The sequence below is a fragment of the Nerophis ophidion genome, linkage group LG10 (assembly GCF_033978795.1).
Source record: "Nerophis ophidion isolate RoL-2023_Sa linkage group LG10, RoL_Noph_v1.0, whole genome shotgun sequence".
Classification (NCBI taxonomy): Eukaryota; Metazoa; Chordata; class Actinopteri; order Syngnathiformes; family Syngnathidae; genus Nerophis; species Nerophis ophidion.
Window position 1 is genome coordinate 49,264,190 of NC_084620.1, and position 23,659 is coordinate 49,287,848.

Below are 23,659 nucleotides of genomic sequence, written 5' to 3' on the forward strand. Positions count from 1 at the left end.
TATGAATACATTAGATGTATACATCTTTGTTTTCTACTGGTCAACTGTCAGTTTAGCATCTTTGTTTTCTACCTGTCATTCATCAGTTTAGCATATTTGTTTTTTACTTGTCAAACAGTCAGTTTAGCATCTTTGTTTTCTACCTGTCAACTGTCAGTTTAGCATCTTTGCTTTCTACCTGTCAAACTGTCAGTTAAGCATCTTGTTTTCTACCTGTCATTTATAAATGTAGCATCTTTGTTTTCTACCTGTCAAACTGTCAGTTTAGCATCTCTGTTTTCCTACCTGTCATTTGTCAGTTTAACATATTTGTTTTCTACCTGTCGAACTGTCAGTTTAGCATCTTTGTTTTCTACCTGTCAAACTGTCAGTTTAGCATCTTGTTTCCTACCTGTCATTTATCAATTTAGCATCTTTGTTTTTTACCTGTCAAACTGTCGTTTTAGCATCTTTATTTTCCTACCTGTCATTTGTCAGTTTTACACATTTGTTTTCTACCTGTCGAACTGTCAGTTTAGTATCTTTGTTTTCTACCTGTCAGACTCTGTTTAGTATTTGTTTTCTACCTGTCAGACTGTCAGTTTAGCATCTTTGTTTTCTACCTGTCAGACTGTCAGTTTAGCATCTTTGTTTTCTACCTTTCAACTGTCAGTTTAGCATCTTTGTTTTCTACCTGTCAACTGTCAGTTTAGCATCTTTGTTTTCTACCTGTCAACTGTCAGTTTAGCATCTTTTTTTTCTACCTGTCAAACTGTCAGTTTAGCATCTTTGTTTTCTACCTGTCAACCTTCAGTTTAGCATCTTCGTTTTCTACCTTTCAACTGTCAGTTTAGCATCTTTGTTTTCTACCTGTCAACTGTTAGTTTAGCATCTTTGTTTTCTACCTGTCAGACTGTCAGTTTAGCATCTTTGTTTTCTACCTGTCGGACTGGCAGTTTAGCATCTTCGTTTTCTACCTGTCAACTGTCAGTTTAGCATCTTTGTTTTCTACCTGTCAGACTGTCAGTTTAGCATCTTTGTTTTCTACCTGTCAGACTGTCGGTTTAGCATCTTTGTTTTCTACCTGTCGGACTGTCAGTTTAGCATCTTTGTTTTCTACCGGTCAACTGTCAGTTTAGCACCTGTCAAACTGTCAGTTTAGGCTGCTCGCCGGCTCCTCGACACCACTTCAAGATGGCTGGCCAATTTCTCGCGTCACAGCAGCCAATGCTCCGTCTACCAAGGACCAAAACAGTGGGCGCTGATTACTTGCCTGAATCGACACACTCAACTTTTCAACAACCACGCACGAATCCACGCAAATATCTACTCTGCGGTACATTTTAGGATTTAATTAATTTGTCATTAAAACCCTCGTGTGTGGATATTTTAAGATAGGGCGGAATAATTTAATAATTTCTTTCAGGCATAGACGAGGACGTCAACATCGGAAAACGCATGTGTTCAACGTAATATTGTGCGTTTTGGCAACATTTATGGACTATAAATGATTGAAGCGCCCTATTTCCTACGCTCCTCGTAGCACAATTTGGCTATTTGCTTACTTTTTTGGAGGTTACTTGGGTTCAGACGTATGTTAGCTGCCTCCGTTCGTCCCTCCCATTGTGAGCGCCGTGCACGAACCCTGAGGGAGTGACTTAAGAGCAGCGCTGGTCGGTGATTTGCATCCTGCTTTAAAGTCCAAGTAAGGATATTTGCATGGGTTTATGAAAATGAATCTTATCCCTGGTTGCAATATTAGTACTTAAATAGCAGCTAACGTGCTAAAGTCGCCGTTAAAGTCTCCATGCATTCCCTGCTGGAGGCCGCAGTCTTTGTTACAATGGAATGCTAAAATTAGCACATCGTGATCAAATCTTGAAAAAGCCACCGCGCAGTTTAAAGTTTTCTGGTTTGGTCATGTTTCCATTTACGCAAGCTGCTTCTGCAGCATTGCAACGTGCAGGTATTTAATCACATTCCAAAACCTTTTCCGTTCTGCAAAAAGAAGCAAAGTAGACTAAAGTAGAAATTTTTCATGAAGTAGAAGTAGACCACAATTCCTGATCAGGCTGAATATTTTGAAGCTGGAACGGTTTGAAATGAATGAAAAATGTGGGAATTGTGGAACTTTGAGGAATGTCCCATTCATTTTAATGGGAACTTCCTGGAAATTTGGGGAAAAACTAGATTTTTTTGAAAATTATTAGAAACATGAATGTCCTGAATGGGCTGAATTGGTGGGTGTTGGAATTGTTTGAATCGGGCAAGAAATGTTGAAGTAGTAGTAAATGGTATCAGGGAATTTCGGGATTTTTTTTTAATGAATGTGGGGATTGTGGAAGTTTGAAAAATGCCCAATTAACTTTGAATATAGAAAATGCAAAAAAAAAAAAAAAAGGAATTACGGGAAATCCGGGATTTTTTTTAGAATTATTGAAGTAGAGCTCACAATTTCTGATCAGGCTGAATATTTTGAGGTTGGAACGGTTTGAATCAGATGAAAAATGTGGGAATTGTGGAACTTTGAAGAATGTCCTATTAATTTCAATGGGAATTTCCAAAATAATTGGGGAAATGCGGGAACTTTTTTTAATGTGGAAAAAAGGAAGTTTGAACTTCCAGAATAGTGGGGTGTGTTGCAGGTGGAATGGGTTGAAGAATGTGGGAAGTGTGGAAGTTTGAAAACAGGCCAATTCACTTTGAAAAAAGAAAATGCAAAAAAAAAAAAAAAAAGGAATTATGGGAAATCCGGGAATTTTTTTTTTTAGAATTGTTGAAGTAGAGCACACAATTCCTGAACATTTTGAAGTTGAAAAGTTTTCCATCCATCAATTTTCTACCGCTTATTCCCTTTCGGGGTCGCGGGGGGCGCTGGGAAATCTGGGATTTTGTCAAGAGAAAGGCTGAACAGTTTGAAGTTGGAACGGTTTCAATAAAATGAAAAATTTGGGAATTGTGAAAAATGTCCCATTGATTTTCAATGGGAATTTCCAAAATAATTGGGAATTTTCGGAAAATCCTGACATTTTTTTTTTACTTGGAAAAACAGAAAAGTTTTAAGTTCCAGAATGGTGGAATGTGTTGAAGGTGGAATGGTGGAAGTTTGAAAAAGGGCCAATTCATTTTAAATGGGAAAATGTCCCAGAAAACCAGGAATTCTGGGAAATCTGGGATTTTTTTTTTAGAATAATTGAAGTAGAGCACACAATTCTTGAACAGGCAGAATATTTTGAAGTTAGAACAGTTTGAATCAGATGAAAAATGTGGGAATTGTGGAACTTTTAAGAATGCCCCATTCATTTCAATGGGAATTTCCTAAAGAAGGGGGAATTTTAGTAAAAGTGGGCAATTTTTTTTTGGAAAATGTTAAAAAACTTGAATAGTCTGAATAAATTCAAATGGTTGGTGTTAAAAAAAATTAAAATCGGTGGAAAAATGTTGAAGTAGTAAAATGTTGAAATGAGAAATGGTATTACGGAATTTGGGGAAAACTGGGGAAATAGGGCTTTGGAAAAAGCAGAAATTCTGGAAAATTCGGGATTTTTTTTTTAACTTGGAAAAATGGAAGTTTGAATTTCCAGAATGGTGGGATGTGTTGAAAGTGGAATTGTTTGGTTATGTTGAAAAATGTAGAAATGGTGGAAGTTTGAAAAAGGGTCAATTCATTTTGAATGGGAAAAGTGTACCGGAAAACCTTGAATTCTGGGAATTTGTCAACAGAAAGCCTGCGATTCCCGAACAGGCTGAACAGTTTGAAGTTGTAACGGATTAAATCAGATAAAAAATGTGGGAGTTGTGAAACTTTCAAAGAATTGGGAATTTTGGGAAAAGCAGGAATTTTTAAAAAATTGTAAAAAACTTGAATAGTCTGAATGAGTTGAAATGGTTCGTGTTGAAATTTTTCAAATCGGTGGAGAAATGTTGAAGTAGTAAAAGGTTTAAATGAGAAATGGTATTAAGGATATGGAGGTATCCTTCCTGTGGTTTCTTCTGACACAAAGATCCTTCGTGAGCCCGGTGTTCTGACTTATTAAGTTTTGTTGGTTTCATAAGCAGTGTGGTTTTGCTTTCCAGCAAAATGTCTCCAGCTCTCATGCCTCTGCTCACCAGCAACTCCCTAACCACGTCTCTCGTACCGGCTGCTGCTAATAAGGGCGACAGGTGATAAGAAAAGTCGCAGCTGGGTAATCTACTCACCTGAAAAATCTCCTGGAAATCTTTGGAGTTTTTGGAATTTGTTAATGAGAAAGCCCGCGATTCTCGAATAGGCTGAACAGTTTGAAGTAGGAAGGGTTTGAATCGGGGTGAAAAATGTGAAGAAGAAGAATAAATAGATTAATTTTGGTGTATAAAAGCATATGTGTGAATGTTTTGAAGCATTCACACAATGACAACACAGTATTTCCTGCACAATAGCCATGGGAATGATAATAGAGCATATGATCACATATCTTGAGGTTGTGCAGGGAATGAAACGCCTCAAGTTTGCACAGTTTCATGGACTATTGTGACGTGAGAACCTGATTTCTGATGAACCCTTTCCTCCCTCTCTCCTCAGCGGCGCTGGTGCGGTTGTGTGTGCGTGTGGTGGGTCTAAGGAGTCTGTATTCAAGGTCAAGCATGAAAAGAGGCAAGAAGGCAGCGGAGGCGACCGTCGAAGAGGACAATGACGCCGCCACCGGTAGTGCAGGACCCACCTTCTAAATACATGCGAGATTGTCTTCCATGCTTTTTCGCCTTGCAGAGACTTCGGCAAAGAAAGTGAAGAAGACGAAGGAACCGGAAGCTCCTGTCTTGTACGAAGACCCCCCTGACAAAATGAGCACCAAGGACGGACGCGCCGCCAACATGAAGATCAGCTCCTGGAACGTGGACGGCCTGAGGGCCTGGGTGAAGAAGAACGGCCTGGATGTGAGTCGGTTTGGACAAAATCCGCAAAACTTTTCCTTGTTGACGCTTCTCTCTCCATCCAGTGGGTTCGCGAGGAGGATCCAGACGTCCTGTGCCTGCAGGAGACCAAGTGTTCAGAGAAGAACCTGCCTGTCGAGATCACCTCCATGCCCGAGTACCCGCACAAGTACTGGTGCGTGTCGGACGAAAAGGAGGGCTACAGCGGCGTGGCCATGCTCTGCAAAACCGAGCCCGTCAAAGTCACGTACGGCATCGGTGAGCCATGTTTGTCTTTGGATGGGGATCTGTAAGAATAGTGCTGGGCGATATGGAAAAAAAATTTACTGTATATCACGATAACGATATACCATGATATGACTATGATACGCGTTCAGTTCTATGAAAAGTATAACCTTTTATCGGGGTCGTGTCAGGACTCTGTGCAGGCCAGTCAAGTTCATCCACACCAGACTGTGTCATCCATGTCTTTATGGCCCTTGCTTTGTGCACAGTCTCATTTGAAGAGGAAAGGGCCCGCTCCAAACTGTTCCCACAAGGCTGGGTGCATGGAGTTGTCCAAAATGTTTTGGTATCCTGGAGCATTCAACGTTTCTTTCACTGGAACAAAGGACCCAACTCCACGCCATAATTTCTCCTCCACCAAATTTCACACTCGTCACAATGCAGTCCGAAATGTACCGTTCTCCTGGCAACCTTCAAACCCGGACTCGTCCATCTGCCAGATGGAAAAGCGTAATTCATCATTCCAGAGAAGGCGTCTCCGCTGCTCTAGAATCCACCTCTGCATCCAACACTTTGCATTGGACTTGGGGATGTATGGCTTAGATACAGCTGCTCGGCCATGGAAACCCATTCCATGAAGGTCTCTGCGTACTGTACATGGGCTAATTGGAGGGTCACCTGTGGCCGGGCCTAGTGGTTAGGACACCTGATTCTGATCATTTGGATGGGTGGCCCTATACTTTTGGCAATATAGTGTATGTAGCACAATCTACAAAGATACAAAGAATTGCTATATGATCAGCTGGACTCTCAAATCAATTGACAAAAAAAATTCAATGAAGAAAAGACGTTCTGGGGAGCCTGGCTGCCCTGATGGAACAATTGTTTGTGAGAGCTCCTGGGATAAATGGAGAATCTTGTGCCTCTCAGTCATTTCCATCGAGGACATGGAAGACATCTACCCATTTGGAACCGTGATGACGAGGCACCTGCTTATTGGGCTGGGCATTGCTGTGGTGTATCGTCAAATTAGCATAACGATGGCAGCCACTCAAGGAGCTCAAAGACTGTCCGTCGCAATGGAAGGCTTGAGCAGGGCTGTGGGATCGCAGACTGGGGTGATTTCTGAACTGAATCGCAAGATGTATCGCATCATGGAAAAGATGGTTGAAAGGGAAAAATTGGATATGAGGGCCAGTATTGACGACTAGAACAGAGAAGTCATTGTAATGTCTGCTCGCGAAAAAACAAAAATCCTAATCTACGATTTGTCTCTCTCGAATGGCCTTGACGATGCAACAACAGGAGCAGGCTGTTCTGGAAACATCCCCCGAGGACTCCTCAATCATGGACGCTTTTGACCTCCCCCCCTCATCAACGACAACTGGAGTCAAACTTTTGCTTGCATGCAGAACCATACTTGCCAACCTTGAGACCTCCGAATTCAGGAGATTGGGCTGAGGGTAGTCTGAGGTGGGCGGGGTTGGGGATGGTGGGGCGGGGTTAAGGGGTGAGGAGTATATGTATAGCTAGAATTCACTGAAATTCTAGTATTTCTTTATATATATATATATATATATATATATATATATATATATATATATATAAAGAAATACTTTAATTTTAGTGTTCATTCATTTAGACATACACACACACACATAACACTCCTCTACTCATTGTTTTATTTAAAAGTGCAATGCTTTGCAGCCAGTAGCACAGCCTTTGAAGGAGCATAGGTATGGGCAGCATCCGTGACATTTAATTTACAGGAAAGGAGTGAGTTTAGGGTTTAATAGTCCATCCTCGTTCTATTCTCTGTCACTATCTTTTTTTGGACATTACTACCTGCTGTAGTATTGAAGCTATGCATGATGGGATTCCAGATGTTGTGTGTCAGTGTATTAACGTGCCGGCTGGAATAAACACACGCTGAGAAATAGCTCCGTGCCTGCCTACTTTATGGGTTATAGATAAACCTATAGATAACGGAGACATATATAATAGTCTCCTTCTTGTTGTGTGTGCAGTTGTGCACCATCCAAAAGCTGTAGATGTAATGACGCGGCTGGGTTTATATGGAGGAAAAGTGGATGTGACGACAGGCTGTCCTCACTCAGGTGGCTGTAAATCGGGAGAAATTCGTCAGAATGGTTGTCTCGGGAGATTTTCGGTAGAGGCGCTGAAATTCGGGCGTCTCCCGGAAAATTAGGGAGTGTTGGCAAGTATGCATAACGACCCCCAGGCCTATAGACACTACATCAACACACTGAAGACAGTGGCCATATACACACACTCCCCCACCCCACAACTTGATTCCTCTTCGGGGTGATGGACGGCTGGCAGTGGTTCATAGCAGCAGTCGACCTCCAGGGTCTCAAACCCCTCCCCCCACGAGTTGTCATGATTATATGTAACATGTTTATCTGCGCATGGCATGGAGGTTTTAGGCCCCTTAGGATTCTAGTCTAGATTGTATTTTTTTACTCATCTTCTTCCTCCGCGTTTTACCTTTTTCCCTTCTTTTACGGGGCGCCTCATAGGTACCCATCAGCGTTCCTGTTCTGTAACCCTGTACACTTTGTCTAATCTTGAACGGGTTTGTGCTGAAAACAGTTTTGTTGTACTTGTGCAACAATAATAAAGTCCTATATTATCCTATCTAGTGCACACATTTTGAACAAGGGTTTCTTTCATTCAAACATTTTGGCTCATTTTTATACTTTGCAAAGTAATTCGGATAAAACCTGTTCACGGGACGTACGTTTAACACCCGTGGTATATACATCTAATTAAGCGATTCTTTGGCGGACCACTAGTGGCACACGTACCACAGTTGAATTACAGGTGGAGCTCTGATTTTATTTATTATATCACTCGAACGAGTATGACGATCCTCTTGGTGAGGGTGTTTCCCTTCATGGAGAATGCTTTTGCGTAACTTCGTTTTAAGTGGGGAGACTGGTGCACACAGTCACCACACGATCCTTGACAGAATCGGGTCAGGGTCCAATGGCATAGAATCCAAGACAACTGGGGACCCTTATCTGCTGCAGCCGTTGTGGTAGTTCTTAAAATCTACCGTCTCCCGACTGCTCCGCCGTTGAGGTATTCACCGTATCCCTGGCTAGGGGGCAGTCAGGTACTAGGCCTTTGCCAAGGGCCATCTGGGGTTACATTAAAGGGGTTAACCTCCTAGTTCCCCAAGACCCCATAGAGGAGCCTCCACTGCCGGATGCACTTTGTGCAAGTATTAGTATTTTGAATTTCACCTGTAACACACACACCTTGTGCTCCCATCACCCAGGCAAAGAAGAACACGACAAGGAGGGCCGCGTCATCACCGCCGAGTTCCCCACCTTCTATCTGGTGACCGCCTACGTGCCCAACGCCAGCAGGGGCCTAGTGCGCCTAGACTACCGCAAAACCTGGGACGCGGACTTCCGCTCGTACCTGAGCGAGCTGGACATGCAGAAGCCCCTGGTGCTGTGCGGCGACCTCAACGTGGCCCACCAGGAAATCGACCTGAAGAACCCCAAGGGGAACAAGAAGAGCGCCGGCTTCACCCCGGAGGAGCGCGAGGGCTTCGGCCAGCTGCTAGAGGCGGGCTTCGCCGACAGCTTCCGCGAGCTCTACCCCGAGCAGGCCAACGCCTACACCTTCTGGACCTACATGATGAATTCCAGGGCCAAGAACGTGGGCTGGCGGCTGGATTACTTCGTGCTGTCGTCCTCTCTGCTGCCGGCGCTGTGCGACAGCAAGATCCGCAACAAGGCCATGGGGAGTGACCACTGCCCCATTACGCTGCACATAGCCGTGTAAGTTAGTAGTTCCCATGGCACCTCAGTACCTAACTACACAAAACTGCCATTTTTTTTTCTCAAATCAAGCCGTTAACAAATGTTTCTCCGGTTGTCAAGTGTGATTGTCTCTGTCTGTGCCGATGCTGACCTTTATAAAACATACTGATGCATTTTCTCTTGTAATCTTGAATCACTCTTCAATAAAATCTGATTTATAAAGACATCTGAGTTATTTGAGCTCCAATTGTTTGATACAACATTTAAATAAGCAATTTACCAAGTAAAATTCAGGCTATCGGCTATACCGATCTGATACTTTCTGAAAATATACCTAAAATGTCTGCTAGATTGAAAAGTAAAAACATAGGTCGAGAAAAACGTCACTGAAAATGTAAGAAAAAGCTAACATTCTTCTTACTAAATGATGTGTGATGTCTGTAGGAGTGTTTCCATGCGCTATTGTAATGTAGTCAAGCTAGCGTCGTTAGCATTAGCTAATATGCTAACAAGTTTACGAGTGTCTAAAATAACGACACTGAAAATTTAAAAAATATGGAGCAGAAATTCACAAAGTAATAAGAAAAAGCTAATTGTTACTTACTAAATCGTTCGGTGTGTGATGTCTGTAAGGCTATAAAAGTAAGCATGCATATACAAATATATATGTATATATATATATATATATATATTTATACACATTTATATACACACATGTATTATACATTAGAATGTATTTTATACATATAAATGTATTATATATATATATATATATATACATACACACAAATATATGTATATACATATAAATATATACATACATATAAACACACGTATATAAAAATGTGAATATATATATACATATATGTATAAATACATATTACATACACTTATAAAAGTGTATATATGTATACATATATACATACATAAATATACTAATATATATATATATATATATACATACAAACATATATATATACATACATATACACATACATATGTATATACATATATACACATGCATATATATATACATACACACATATATATACACATATATATATATGTATAACCATATACACATATATATATATATAGATGTATAACTATATACATCTATATATATATACAGTATATATATATATATATATCCATCCATTTTCTACCGCTTATATATATATATATATAGTACAGAAAAACACACACACGTATATATGTTTATTTCTGTGACAGCCTCCTTAAAAAGTTTTGTAATCAACCAGAAATATCAAGCAATTAAAATTCGCCAAATACGGATCATAAGTAGAGAGTGTTTTACATTTTCCAATTCATGCACTAATGGATTTAAATGGGTGTAATTGGGAATTATTTGTAGTGTTGGACGTTTTTTTTAATTATCCACAAAAATCAGAGAGCAGGTTGTGTTATGTGTGACCTTTAGGGGTTTTTTTGCACCATGATTCGGGATTGTTGTTTGGATTATGTCATATGCTGTGCTATAGTTTCAAAGAGTACTTTCAAGGGTCATTGATCTGATTCACTCACTTTAATCACAAGATGGCAGTGAACATGTATGCGGAAGTCGCTTCCTAACAGTCCCACTGTGAGACACGGTACAGGAGTCCAACGTGCAGGGTTAACAAGCTTTTTAATGATCGTATGTGTTTTTATGCAAAGCTTTCTACAGACTTTTCAGTCTCACCAATCCTCCTCCTGTTACCGACTGCTACTGTTGAAGACAACTCGTACCACCTGGGAAATCTAATCACCTGCCAGCTGTGTTTCGCCATCAGCACTGCCACGCCCCCGTCTGTTGGTGCTCTGTCGTCAGCACCATGGACACACTCTCCCCCAAAAATGTAGTATTCAGAGACCGCCTGGTATTTCAATCCATTTTTTTTTCTTTGTCATGAAAAAGGGAGGTTTTTTTCATGAAAAAGGGAGGTTTTTGTGGTTGGTGCACTAATTGTAAGTGTATATTGTGTTTTTTATGTTCATTTAATTAAAAAAAAAAAAAAGTTTTTTTTTTTTTTTTTAATAAAAGTGAATAAAAAATTATTCTGCGGCCCGGTGGTTGGGGACCACTGTTCTAAGGGATCCAAAAGAGTCCAACTAATAAAAGGTCTTAAAAACAAGTCATACATTACTTTTCTTAATTTTTTTTATTATCAACGCTTAAATCTCTACATCAACTTCAGATCTATCTGTCGATTGTACGTTTTTACGGTTTGTTTCATGCCCTTTTTCAAAGAAACTTGTTTTTTTTTGTGTGGCAAAAAACAAAATATGTAATATTATCCCCGAAGAACGTTTCAAAGTGGAATATTTTATGTGAAGTATTTGGTGGCTTGGGTAGATCAATAATTCATTTGAGTCATTTTTTAAGTGAGGACAGTATAACAAAATATTCTCAGGAGTCCAAACTGGTCCCACTTAGGTGTTAAAAATTAGTCATATAATTTTTATTTTTTTTAACAATTAACGCTTACGTCTATAGATCAACCTAAGATCTATCTGTAGATTATACGTTTAGAATTATTTTTCTATGGGGTTTTATGTTTTATGCCCTTTTTGTTAAAAAAACCACTTAGTTTTTATTTGGAAAACACACAAAACATGCATTTTTTCCTAAAAAATATTTCAAAGTGGATATGAAGTAATTGGAGCCTTTAATAGGTTATCAAATTATAACAACATTGATTTTTATTCATTATTATTATTCAGGGGCCGTATGGCGTAGTGGGTACAGCGGCCGTGTCAGAAACCTGAGGGTTCCAAGTGCGCTGGCCGCCTCTTTACATCCAAATCGCTGCAGTCGTGTCCTTGGGCAGGACACTTCACCCTTTCCCCTGTTGCCGCTCACAGCGGTGAATGAATGAGGGGCCATGGGCGCAAACTGGCAGCCTCGCTTCCATCAGTCTACCCCAGGGCAGCTGTGGCTACAAATGTAGCTTACCACCACCAGGTGTGAATGAGTGATGGGTTCCCACTTCTCTGTGAGCGTTTTGAGTATCTAATACAAACCCTGTTTCCATTTGAGTTGGGAAATTCTGTTAGATGTAAATATAAACGGAATACAATGAATAGCAAATCATTTTCAACCCGTATGCTACAAAGTTGAGTATGCTACAAAAACAACAAATTTGATGTTCAAACTGGTAAACATTTTTTTTGCGAATAATCATTAACTTTAGAATTTGATGCCAGCAACATGTTACAAAGAAGTTGGGAAAGGTGGCAATAAATACTGATAAAGTTGAGGAATGCTCATCAACCACTTATTTGGAACATCCCACAGGTGTGCAGGCTAATTGGGAACAGGTGGGTGCCATGATTGGGTATAAAAACAGCTTCCCAAAAAATTCTCAGTCTTTCACAAGAAAGTATGGGGCGAGGTACACCCCGTTGTCCACAACTGCGTGAGCAAATAGTCAAACAGTTTAAGAACAACGTTTCTCAAAGTGCAATTGCAAGACATTTAGGGATTTCAACATCTAAGATCCATAATAACATCAAAAGGTTCAGAGAATCTGGAGAAATCACTCCACGTAAGCGGCATGGCCGGAAACCAACATTGAATGATCGTGACCTTCGATTCCTCAGACGGCACTGTATCAAAAACTGACATCAATCTCTAAAGGATATCACCACATGGGCTTAGGAACACTTCAGAAAACCACTGTCACTAAATACAGTTTGTCGCAACATCTGTAAGTGCAAGTTAAAGCTCTACTGTGCAAAGCGAAAGCCATTTATCAACAACATCCAGAAACGCCGCCGGCTTCTCTGGGGCCGAGATCATCTAAGATGGACTGATGCAAAGTGCAAAAGTGTTCTGTGGTCTGGCGAGTCCACATTTCAAACTGTTTTTGGAAATATTCGACATCGTGTCATCCGGACCAAAGGGGAAGGGAAGCATCCAGACTGTTATCGACGCAAAGTTCAAAAGCCAGCATCTGTGATGGTATGGGGGTGCATTAGTGCCCAAGGCATGGGTAACTTACACATCTGTGAAGGTACTACCATTAATGCTGAAAGGTACATACAGGTTTTGGAACAACATATGCTGCCATCTAAGCGTCGTCTTTTTCATGAACGCCTCTGCTTATTTCAGCAAGACAATGCCAAGCCACATTCAGCACGTGTTACAACAGCGTGGCTTCGTAAAATAAGAGTGCGGGTACTTTCCTGGCCCGCCTGCAGTCCAGACCTGTCTCCCATCGAAAATGTGTGGCGCATTATGAAGCATAAAATACAACAGCGGAGACCCCGGACTGTTGAACGACTGAAGCTCTACATATAACAAAAATGGGAAAGAATTCCACTTTCAAAGGTTCAACAATTAGTTTCCTCAGTTGCCAAACGTTTATTGAGTGTTGTTAAAAGAAAAGGTGATACAACACAGTGGTGAACATGCCCTTTCTCAACTACTTTGGCACGTGTTGCAGCCATGAAATTCTAAGTTAACTATTATTTGCAAAAAAATAAAATAAAGTTTATGAGTTTGAACATCAAATATGTTGTCTTTGTAGTGCATTCAATTGAACATGGGTTGAAAAGGATTTGCAAATCATTGTATTCTGTTTGGCTTCACGATGGAAGAGGGGTTAGTGCGTCTGCCTCACAATACGAAGGTCCTGCAGTCCTGGGTTCAAATCCAGGCTCGGGATCTTTCTGTGTGGAGTTTGCCTGTCCTCCCCGTGAATGCGTGGGTTCCCTCTGGGTACTCCGGCTTCCTCCCACTTCCAAAGACATCCACCTGGGGATAGGTTGATTGGCAACACTAAATTGGCCCTAGTGTGTGAATGTGAGCGTGAATGTTGTCTGTCTATCTGTGTTGGCCCTGCGATGAGGTGGCGACTTGTTCAGGGTGTACCCCGCCTTCTGCCCGATTGTAGCTGAGATAGGCGCCAGCGTCCCCCGCAACCCCAAAAGGGAATAAGCGGTAGAAATGGATGGATGGATGTATTCCGTTTATATTTACATCTAACACAATTTCCCAACTCATATGTGGAAATGGGGTTTGTAATAGAAAAGCGCGATAAAAAAATCTAATCCATTATTATATATATATATATATTTTTTTTGAGCAATGACAATTTTAAAGGAAAAAAATGGTCTATGGGTTATTAGAGTCGAAATTGCAACTTTTTCTCGTTACAATTCACCTGTTTGCTCTTAAGTTCCACTTTTTTATGTGTAGTCTTTTGTAACGGTATTTATAGAACACGCCGCAGGCCGTTAAAAATAAGTTGCGTGTTGCAAATGGCTCCCGGGCCACATTTGAACCAATTTGGAGTTGGATGGTCTTCACGTGATCTTGATGTGCGTGCGCTGATGCATCTTGAGGTGGTAGGACTGCCTGAAGCCTTTCCCACACTGCACACAGGCGAAAGGCTTCTCCCCTGTGTGCGTCTGCTTGTGTCTCTTCAGGCGGTTGGCGCTGAGAAAGCTCTTGTCGCACTCGCCGCAGGAGTAGGGCCTGGCGCCTGTGTGGTAGCGCAGGTGGATGGTCAGGTAGCAGGACTGCGTGAAGCTTTTGTCGCAGTGCGGGCAGCGGAAGGGCTTGTGGCCCGTGTGGAAACGCTCGTGCTTGAGCAGCTCGGCGTGGGAGAAGAAGCCCTTGCCGCAATCGGAGCAGAGGTACGGCCTCTCGCCCGAGTGCGTCAGCTCGTGTCTGGTGAGCGTGGCCTTGTACACAAAGCTCTTGTCGCATTGAGAGCAGCTGAAGACGTTCTCTCGGGTGTGGCAGCGCTCGTGCTTCTTCATGTTGCGCTCCCTCTTGAAGCATTTGCCGCAGTACGAGCACATGAATGGCATCTCCTCCGAGTGGATCTTCATGTGGTTCAGCAGGCCGCCCTTAAAGAGGAAGCTCTTGCCGCACTGCGAGCACACGTGAGGTCTCTCTTTCTGGTGGATGCGCTGGTGGGCCGTGAGTGCCGCCCGGTAGGCGAAGCTCTTGCCGCAGTTGCAGACGTGCCCCCTCTCCTCCCGGTGGGTCTGAAGGTGTCGGTTGAGGTAGCTGGCGCAGCTAAAGCTCAGCTCGCAGCGAGGGCACTTCAGCGAGGCCTCCTCCTTGTTGTCGTCCTCGCCGTGAGTCTTCAGGTGCCTCACCAGCGCCGACTTCCAGGTGAACTTGCGGCCGCACTCGGTGCACACAAACTCCCCGTTCTCCATGTGAATACTCATGTGCGAGCGCTGCGCCACCGGGGACTTGAAGAACTCCCCGCAGACCGGACAATCGTAGGTGCGCCCGGGCGCGTGCGTCTGCTTGTGTCTCTCCAACGACTGCTTGAAGGAGAAGCGCCGCCCGCACTGAACACACAGGAAGGGCTGCTCACCTGTGTGGATGCGCTGGTGGGCTTTTAGCAAGGAGAGGAACTTGAAGGCCTTTGCACAGTCTCTGCAGTTAAAGCGGCCCTCTTCGTCCGCAGAGTGAACGCTCTCCATGTGGCGTTGCAGCTCATCTTCGGGACAGGAGAAAGTGGCAGAAGTGCCACCTGCGTCCAAACCTGACAGAAACACATACAGTATTATACCAATTTAAGAAGGCTACGGAAATACTGCTACAAGAACCTGAAGATACTGTTAATACTTTAATACAAACCCCAAAAGCAGTGACGTTTGCACGTTGTATAAATGGTAAATAAAAACAGAAAACAATGATTTGCAAATCCTTTTCAACTTATATTCAATTGAATAGACTGCAAACACAAGATATTTAATGTACGAACTGGTAAACTTTGTTATTTTTTGCAAATAATCATGAACTTAGAATTTAACGGCAGCAACACATTGCAAAAAAATTTGCATTTTAACCACTGTGTTACATGGCCTTTCCTTTTAACAACACTCAGTAAATGTATGGGAACCGAGGAGACACATTTTTGCTTGATGTACAGCTTAAGTTGTTCAACAGTCTGGGGTCTCCGTTGTAGTATTTTAGGCTCCATAATGCACCACACATTTTCAACGGGAGACAGGTCTGGACTACAGGCAGGCCAGTCTAGTAACCGCACTCTTTTACTACGAAGCCACGCTATTGTAACACGTGTCTTGGCATTGTCTTGCTGAAATGAGCAGGGGCGTCCATGATAATGTTGCTTGGATGGCAACATATGTTGTTTCAAAACCTGTATGTACCTTTCAGCATTAATGGTGTGTGGAGAGGCGGAGCCGGCGAATGAGCTGGAGCCCGGCCCAAGATGGCGGCAAGAAGGCGGAGACGACGACCGAGCGGAGAGGCGGGGCGTGCCGGGAGCGACGCTACGAGCGAGATCAGGTGCGTGGCTCGCACATCGGGAAACAATCAACTTATCTCCTCACAGTGTATAAAAGGGGAGAAGGAGGAGAGATCTGGGAGGAAGGAGTAGGAGAGCCGGCAGCAGCGACTGAGAAGCAAGAGCACCAAAGAGCAGACGAGGACGACGACGACAGGGGCTGAAAAGCAGACCGTGAACGAGCAGTGGAGGAAGGAGCTGAAAAGCGACCTGACCTACACTAAAGCTTTATTGAAAAATAAAGAAGTCAAACCTGCAAAAGAGATGTCCTTCCTGGGTGGTCAGTGGAACCTGAGCGACGACGGCAAAAGTCGTTCACATGGTGTCTTCACGGATGTGTAGGTTACCCATGCCTTGGGCACTAATACACCCCCATACCATCACAGATGCTGGCTTTTAAACTTTGCAACTACAACAGTCCTGATGGTTCTTTTCCTCTTTGGTCCGGAGGACACAACGTCCACATTTTCCAAACATTTTTTTTAAATGTTGACTCGTCAGACCACAGAACACTTTTCCAATTTGCATTAGACCATCTTAGATGATATCGGCCCCAGAGAAGCCGGCGGCGTTTCTGGATGTTGTTGATAAATGGCTTTGGCTTTGTAAAGTAGAGGTTTAACTTGCACCTACAGATGTAGCGATCAACTGTAGTTACTGACAGTGGTTTACTTAATCGTTCCTGAGCCCATGTGGTGAGATCCTTTACACACTGATGTCGCTTTTTGATGCAGCAGTGATTGCTCCAGATTCTCTGAACCTTTTGATGGATGATATTACACACCGTAGATGGTGAAATCCCTAAATTCCTGATGCTGGTTGAGAAATGTTGTTCTTAAACTGTTGGACAATTTACTCCCGCATTTGTTGACAAAGTGGTGACCCTCGCCCCGTCCTTGTTCGTGAATGACTGAGCATTTCATGGAAGCTGCTTTTATACCCAATCATGGCACCACCTATTCCAAATTAACCTGTTCACCTATGGGATGTTCCAAATAAGTGTTTGATGAGCATTCTTCAACTTTCTCAGTCTTTTTTGCCACCTGTGCCAGCTTTTTTTTAAAAAACATGTTGCAGGCATCAAATTCCAAATGAGCTTATTTTTGAAAAAAATCAAGTTTACCAGTTCGAACGTTAAATATCTTGTCTTTGCAGTGTATTTTATTGAATATAAGTTACAAGGATATGCAAATCATTGTATTATATTTGTATCTACCATTTACAAAACGTTGCCAACTTCACCGGTTTTGGGTTTTGTAATACTTGACAACAATACGGAATGATCTGCAGAATGCAATAACAACATCATGAAATGAAACAAACACTGTATCAAATTATTTTTCAGCAATACTTAGGCTCTATCAGATAGCTATTTACTTAACAAAATGTCTAGTACAGGGGTCGGCAACCCGCGGCTCTGGAGCCGCATACGGCTCTTTAGCGCCGCCCTAGTGGCTCTCTGGAGCTTTTTCAAAAATGTATGAAAAATGGAAAAAGATGAGAGAAAAAATATATAAAAAATATTTTTTTTGTATTAATATAGTTTCTGTAGGAGGACAAACATGACACAAACCTCCCTAATTGTTATAAAGCACACTGTTTATATTAAACATGCTTCACTGATTCGAATATTTGCTTTTAAATGTCTAAACAACCTCGCGCCAACATTTCTCTCCGAACCTCCTTCAGCCTTACTGCCCCATTTGATCCCTAAGATGAGCTGATCAGCTGCTACTGATGGTCCCTGACACAAGGCTGAAGCTTAGAGGTGACAGAGCTTTCGCTGCTGCTGCTCCCAAGCACTGGAACGACCTACCTCTGAGTGTTAAACTATCCTCCTCTCTTACTGTTTTTAAATCTCTCTTAAAAACATACTTTTATTCCTTGGCTTTTAACACTAAGTTATATCCATCCTGCAATGGCGCCCCATTATACACCTGCTGTGAACCGGTTTTTATGTTTTATTTATTTATTTTTAATCATGTTCCGTTTGTGTTGTGCTGTTTGCTCGGTCCTCGTATTATCTTTTAACCTGTCCATTGTACAGCCCTTTGGCTACCCCTGTGGTAAATTTTAAATGTGCTTTATAAATAAAGTTGATTTGATTTGATAAGCCCCGTTTTGTCCTACTAATTTTGACAGTCCTTGAACTCACCGTAGTTTGTTTACATGCATTAATTTCTCCGACTTTCTAAGACGTGTTTTATGCCACTTCTTTTTCCGTCTCATTTTGTCCACCAAACTTATAATGTTGTGCATGAATGCACAAAGGTGAGTTGTGTTGATGTTATTGACTTATGTGGAGTGCTAATCAGACATATTTGGTCACTGCATGACTACAAGCTAATCTGTGCTAACATGCTATTTAGGCTAGTTGTATGTACATATTGCATCATTATGCCTCATTTGTAGCTATATTTGAGCTCATTTAGTTTCCTGTAAGTCCTCTTAATTCAATGTATATCTCATGACACACTATCTGTATGCAATATGGCTTTTAATTATTTGTGTCTCCAAACAGATTTGTTTTTGTATTTTTGGTCCAATATGGCTTTTTCAACATTTTGGGTTGCCGACCCCTGGTCTAGTAGAACAGCACTAAACAGTATTATACAAAGGTGTGTTAGCAATAATGTATATAATGTGAACGATACTGGTGTAACAAGTAGAGATCGACCGATATGGTTTTAACACGGATTATTAATAGTCAAAGAGGCCGATAACCAATATTTGGAGTCAATATTAATTTGCAGTAAAATTTATTTAAAGATATATGTCCGTAAACATCTGGACAAGGCTTTAAGTTGTTTTTTGAACATTATTTTTTTTAGGAAAGGTGGGACCAGTAATGACAAGGTTTGATGTTGTGTTTTAATTTATCATAAGGGACGGCGTGGCGCAGTGGAAGAGTGGCCGTGCGCAACCCGAGGGTCACTGGTTCAAATCCCACCTAGAACCAACCTCGTCACGTCCGTTGTGTCCTGAGCAAGACACTTCACCCTTGCTCCTGATGGGTGCTGGTTGGCGCCTTGCATGGCATCTCCCTCCATCAGTGCGTGAATGTGTGTGTGAATGGGTAAATGTGGAAGTAGTGTCAAAGCGCTTTGAGTACCTTGAAGGTAGAAAAGCGCTATACAAGTACAACCCATTTATAACCCATTTATCAAAAAAACATCAAACACCTTTATTATGTGTGTCTATAAGGAGCATCAACATTTGCATTTCAAAATATAGAACATCTCCTACATAAAAATAACTAATCTACTCCATTTCTCCATACCCCCATTATTTACCTTTTTACATTTTAAATTCGATATCAATTCTGTACACTGCTGCTGGAATTTAAATTTTCCTGACAGACAGTCCTAATGAATCCGATATATTTAATTACTGTGGTGTTAATATGCACCTTTTTTATATACACTCATTTGGGAGTTAAAATTTCAATATGTTGGATTCATATGATTTTAGTGTCTTTGTAGTCTAAGCGCTGATGTGCCAAATGACTGCAGTACATGAGCCATTGTTTGTGAGGCAAGGTGGACAATAAATCAGATAGTGTACATCAGGGGTGTCAAACTCAAATAAAGGGTGGGCCAAAATTTAAAACTGAACCAAGCCGCGGGCCAAGGTTGAACAAATTAACCAATAGGGACCCAAACAAGTTTTGCATTGAACATCGAACAAGCGAGGCCTATATACAGTAACTTGATAGTGACATGCAAAATCGAGTTTCAAATAATAATAATAATAATAAAAATTAAAAAATATGAATGGCATTTCATATAAAATTGACATACAAATGTAATGCCTCTTTTTTATTTGCAGCCTTCTGAGGTAAATATCAAAATATGTTGTAACGTCCCAAAAGAGTTAGTGCTGCAAGGGGTTCTGTGTATTTGTTCTGTTGTGTTTAAGTTATGTTACAGTGCAGATGTTCTCCCAAAATGTTTTTGTCATTCTTGTTTGGTGTGAGTTCACAGTGTGGCGCATATTTGTAACAGTGTTAAAGTTGTTTATACGGCCACCCTCAGTGTGACCTGTATGGCTGTTGACCAAGTATGCCTTGCATTCACTTATGTGTGTGTAATAGCCGCATATATTATGCGAATGGGCCTGCATGCTGTTTGTATGGAGGAAATGCGGACGTGACGACAGGCTGTAGAGAGAAAATAAGGCAGAGCCTTTAAGGCACGCCCTCAATATTGTTGTCTGGGTGGAAATCGGGAGAATGCTTGCCCCGGGAGATTTTCGGGAGGGGCACTGAACGTCGGGCGGACTGGCAAGTGTGAGAAATTGCGGTGTTACAGCGGCACCGCTGCTGTGTAATAACGGCGGGCCAGCTATAATGTTCATTTGATATTGCCTCAAGGGCCAAATTAAATTACACGGCCGGCCAAATTTGGCCCGCGGGCCAGAGTTTGACACACATGGTGTACATTATTTCACCGTGTGCTGTATAACCTGGCTGACATTGTTCAGTTGTCTTTACACAACAATCTGAATCATAACACCATTCTAAACAATATCCGTGTTGGTTTAAACGTGCATCTTTCAAATTTATTAAAATGTTAATTAGGGATGATTAGACATGATATGACCTTTGACCTATTCTTAAGTTACCTTCCCACCTTAATTTCCATTCTGATTTATATTCAGATGACCACAGCCTACAAATCCCCACTGGTTTTGTAGTTGTACCTTACATGTTAATCAAAAAGATAATTAGTCAAGAGGCCAATTAGGTGCATTTTTTATAGGTTTTTCTCAAATTTGACCCAGTTAGAAGCAGAGGTGGGTAGTAACGAGCTACATTTACTCCGTTACATCTACTTGAGTAACTTTTGGGATAAATTGTACTTCTAAGAGTAGTTTTTATGCAACATACTTTTCAATCAATCAATGTTTACTTATATAGCCCTAAATCACTAGTGTCTCAAAGGGCATATACTTTTACTTGAATATATTTATAGAGAAGAAACGCTACTTTTACTCCGCTACATTTATCTACATTCAGCTCGCTACTCGCTACTTTTTTTTAAATAAATCTGTTAATGCACGCTTTGTTTGTTTTGATTTTGTCAGACACACATTCAAAGTAGGATCTACGCATGCCTGTGTTTCACTAATCACATGCAGTCACTGGTGACGTTGGACCAATCAAACAAAGCCAGGCGTTCACGTGACCGTCACACGTCAAATACAACCTAAAAAAAGTTGAAAAACGTATTCGGGTGTTACCATTTAGTGGTCAATTGTACGGAATATGTACTGTACTGTGCAATCAACTAATAAAAGTTTCAATCAATCAATCAAAAGTGTCAAGGAAAAAAGACACTTTTTATTTCAACCGTACTTTCCGTCAAAAGCCTTAAAGACTGATCGCACAGTTCCTGTCTTCAATAAAAAAGTGCTGCTCCATCGCGCCTGCGCTAACAAAATAAGAGTCTCCGAAAGCCAGCGCAAACAAACTAGTAAGCTACGGAGTTTGCCGCCAATGTATTTTTTTGTAAAGTGTATAAAAACGAATATGGAAGCTGAACGAATAAGATGCCAAAAACCAACGACTTTCATGATGTATTAGACAGGAAGGATGAACTTTTTTTCTCCTCCATTTGAAAACGTGGATGTTATCAGCACTATACTGTCTGATTCCAATCAATCCAAGTCATCAGAATCAGGTAATACACCAACTTATATTCTTGTCTTCATGAAAGATAGGAATCTGTGTTAAACATGCATGTATATTCATTAAAACACCTTTAACGAGTCAACAAAAACAGCAAAATAAATAAATATAAATTATATACTGTATATATAAATGTATATATAAATGTATATATATATATATATATATATATATATATATATATATATATATATATATATATATATATATATATATATAGTATATATATATATATGATATATGTGTATGTATATGTATATATAAGGTAGATCACCTCGACTTGGTCATTTATTAAGTAATTGATTAACGTTGAAAAACATATTGGGGTGTTACCATTTAGTGGTCAATTGTAGGGAATATGTACAATCTACTGATACAAGTTTCAATCAATCAATCAATCAATCAATGCCTACTGAGCCTATGGTGCTGTTAAGTTAGTGTGGCTCAATTTGCCTTTTTCTTTTTTCTTTGAATGTATTATTTAATATATATTATTGTTTTAGTTGCTTAAGAGATATTCCTGGCTCTGAATTTGCTCATTACTATTTTTATGTTTTTGTCCATTATTTGTTGCCGTAATCATTAAACGAACAGGTTACTCATCAGTTACTCAGTACTTGAGTAGTTTTTTCACAACATACTTTTTACTTTTACTCAAGTAAATATTTGGGTGACTACTCCTTACTTTTACTTGAGTAATAAATCTCTAAAGTAACAGTACTCTTACTTGAGTACAATTTCTGGCTACTCTACCCACCTCTGGTTAGAAGTAACAATCTGAGATTTGTTGGCATCAGAGTGGTACTTCTTTACGCTGCCTTTATTTTAAGACCAAATTCAATATGGTGGATTGAATTTCAATTAGTGTTTGACTTAATTTGTGACCTTTGACCTGTTCTTATGTAACCTTTCCACCACAATTGTCATTCTTACCCTATTGATTCTAAACCAGGTAACCACCCTCTACATTTCTGATTTGGTTCGTGTACCTTTCATGTTAATTAAAACCTTAATTAACGCTAATTAACGTCGTTCTTAAGTGATCATTCCACCAGAAATTCCATTCTTACGTTGCAGATTTGGATTAAGTGGGGTGCTCATAAACATTTGGCACAGAAATGAAACTTGAACATTTCATGTTAATTAAATCCAATTTTGGGTTTTTTTTGGGTGGCGCCCCCTATCACATCCACCACTTCCAGAACGTAAGAATGGCTGTTTTGTGTAAAGTCTGAGTGGTACTACACCTCACTAACCTCCAACCTTTTGTACCTTCCATGTTAATTAAACTTCACCCAGCTCCCAGACTATGAAGGAACACTCCTGAAGCAATCAATAAAGTACTATCTATCTATCTATCTATCTATTTCATATCATTACATAACACTTTATGGATTTAATACATTGCAATGTTTCTGAAATATTGCCAACTTTTAAATAAAAACAATTCTGGAGATTCAGGCAGATTATAGTTGAGGCATTTGTCAAGATGGCTGACATCATTTCTCCCTGGATGTTACAGAAAGTATGAGAATGTGTGAGCTGCTGCGTGCTCTTCTTTACTTACAAATTCATTCCATATTTGTCAACATATTCCCACATCCATCCATCCATCCATTTTCTACCGCTTATTCCCTTTCGGGGTCGCGGGGGGCGCTGGCGCCTATCTCAGCTACAATCGGGCAGAAGGCGGGGTACACCCTGGACAAGTCGCCACCTCATCGCAGGGCCAACACAGATAGACAGACAACATTCACACTCACATTCACACACTAGGG

General features: G+C 40.9%; 3 protein-coding genes across 5 annotated transcripts in view; 1 reads left to right on the top strand and 2 right to left on the bottom strand.

Annotated features, from left to right (window-relative positions):
* The window catches only part of osgep (O-sialoglycoprotein endopeptidase), a 45,542-nt gene extending 43,979 nt beyond the window's left edge, over positions 1–1,563 (bottom strand). The window contains exon 1 of the mRNA XM_061914005.1: positions 1,545–1,563. The gene's annotated coding sequence lies outside the window, so the exon portion shown is untranslated. The remainder of the gene's footprint in view (positions 1–1,544) is intronic.
* Positions 1,415–9,138, top strand: apex1 (APEX nuclease (multifunctional DNA repair enzyme) 1). Its single transcript, XM_061914006.1, has 5 exons — positions 1,415–1,684; positions 4,541–4,663; positions 4,727–4,893; positions 4,956–5,148; positions 8,420–9,138. The coding sequence occupies exons 2-5, from the start codon at positions 4,603–4,605 to the stop codon at positions 8,932–8,934; spliced, it is 936 nt and encodes a 311-aa protein (XP_061769990.1). The 5' UTR covers positions 1,415–1,684; positions 4,541–4,602; the 3' UTR covers positions 8,935–9,138.
* A 977-nt stretch (positions 9,139–10,115) lies between these two features.
* The window catches only part of LOC133560943 (zinc finger protein 420-like), a 43,097-nt gene continuing 29,553 nt past the window's right edge, over positions 10,116–23,659 (bottom strand). For all 3 annotated transcript variants that reach the window (XM_061914009.1, XM_061914010.1, XM_061914008.1), the window contains exon 12: positions 10,116–15,424. In XM_061914009.1, coding sequence (XP_061769993.1) covers positions 14,223–15,424 — 1,202 coding nt within the window. In that variant the 3' untranslated portion in view covers positions 10,116–14,222. The remainder of the gene's footprint in view (positions 15,425–23,659) is intronic.

Coding starts and splice junctions, on each gene's coding strand:
- apex1 (XM_061914006.1), top strand. CDS start 4,603: ATGAAAAGAGGCAAGAAGGCAGCGGAGGCGACCGTCGAAGAGGACAAT. Junction 4,664..4,726: donor GGACAATGACGCCGCCACCG/GTAGTGCAGGAC, acceptor TTCGCCTTGCAG/AGACTTCGGCAAAGAAAGTG. Junction 4,894..4,955: donor TGAAGAAGAACGGCCTGGAT/GTGAGTCGGTTT, acceptor CTCTCCATCCAG/TGGGTTCGCGAGGAGGATCC.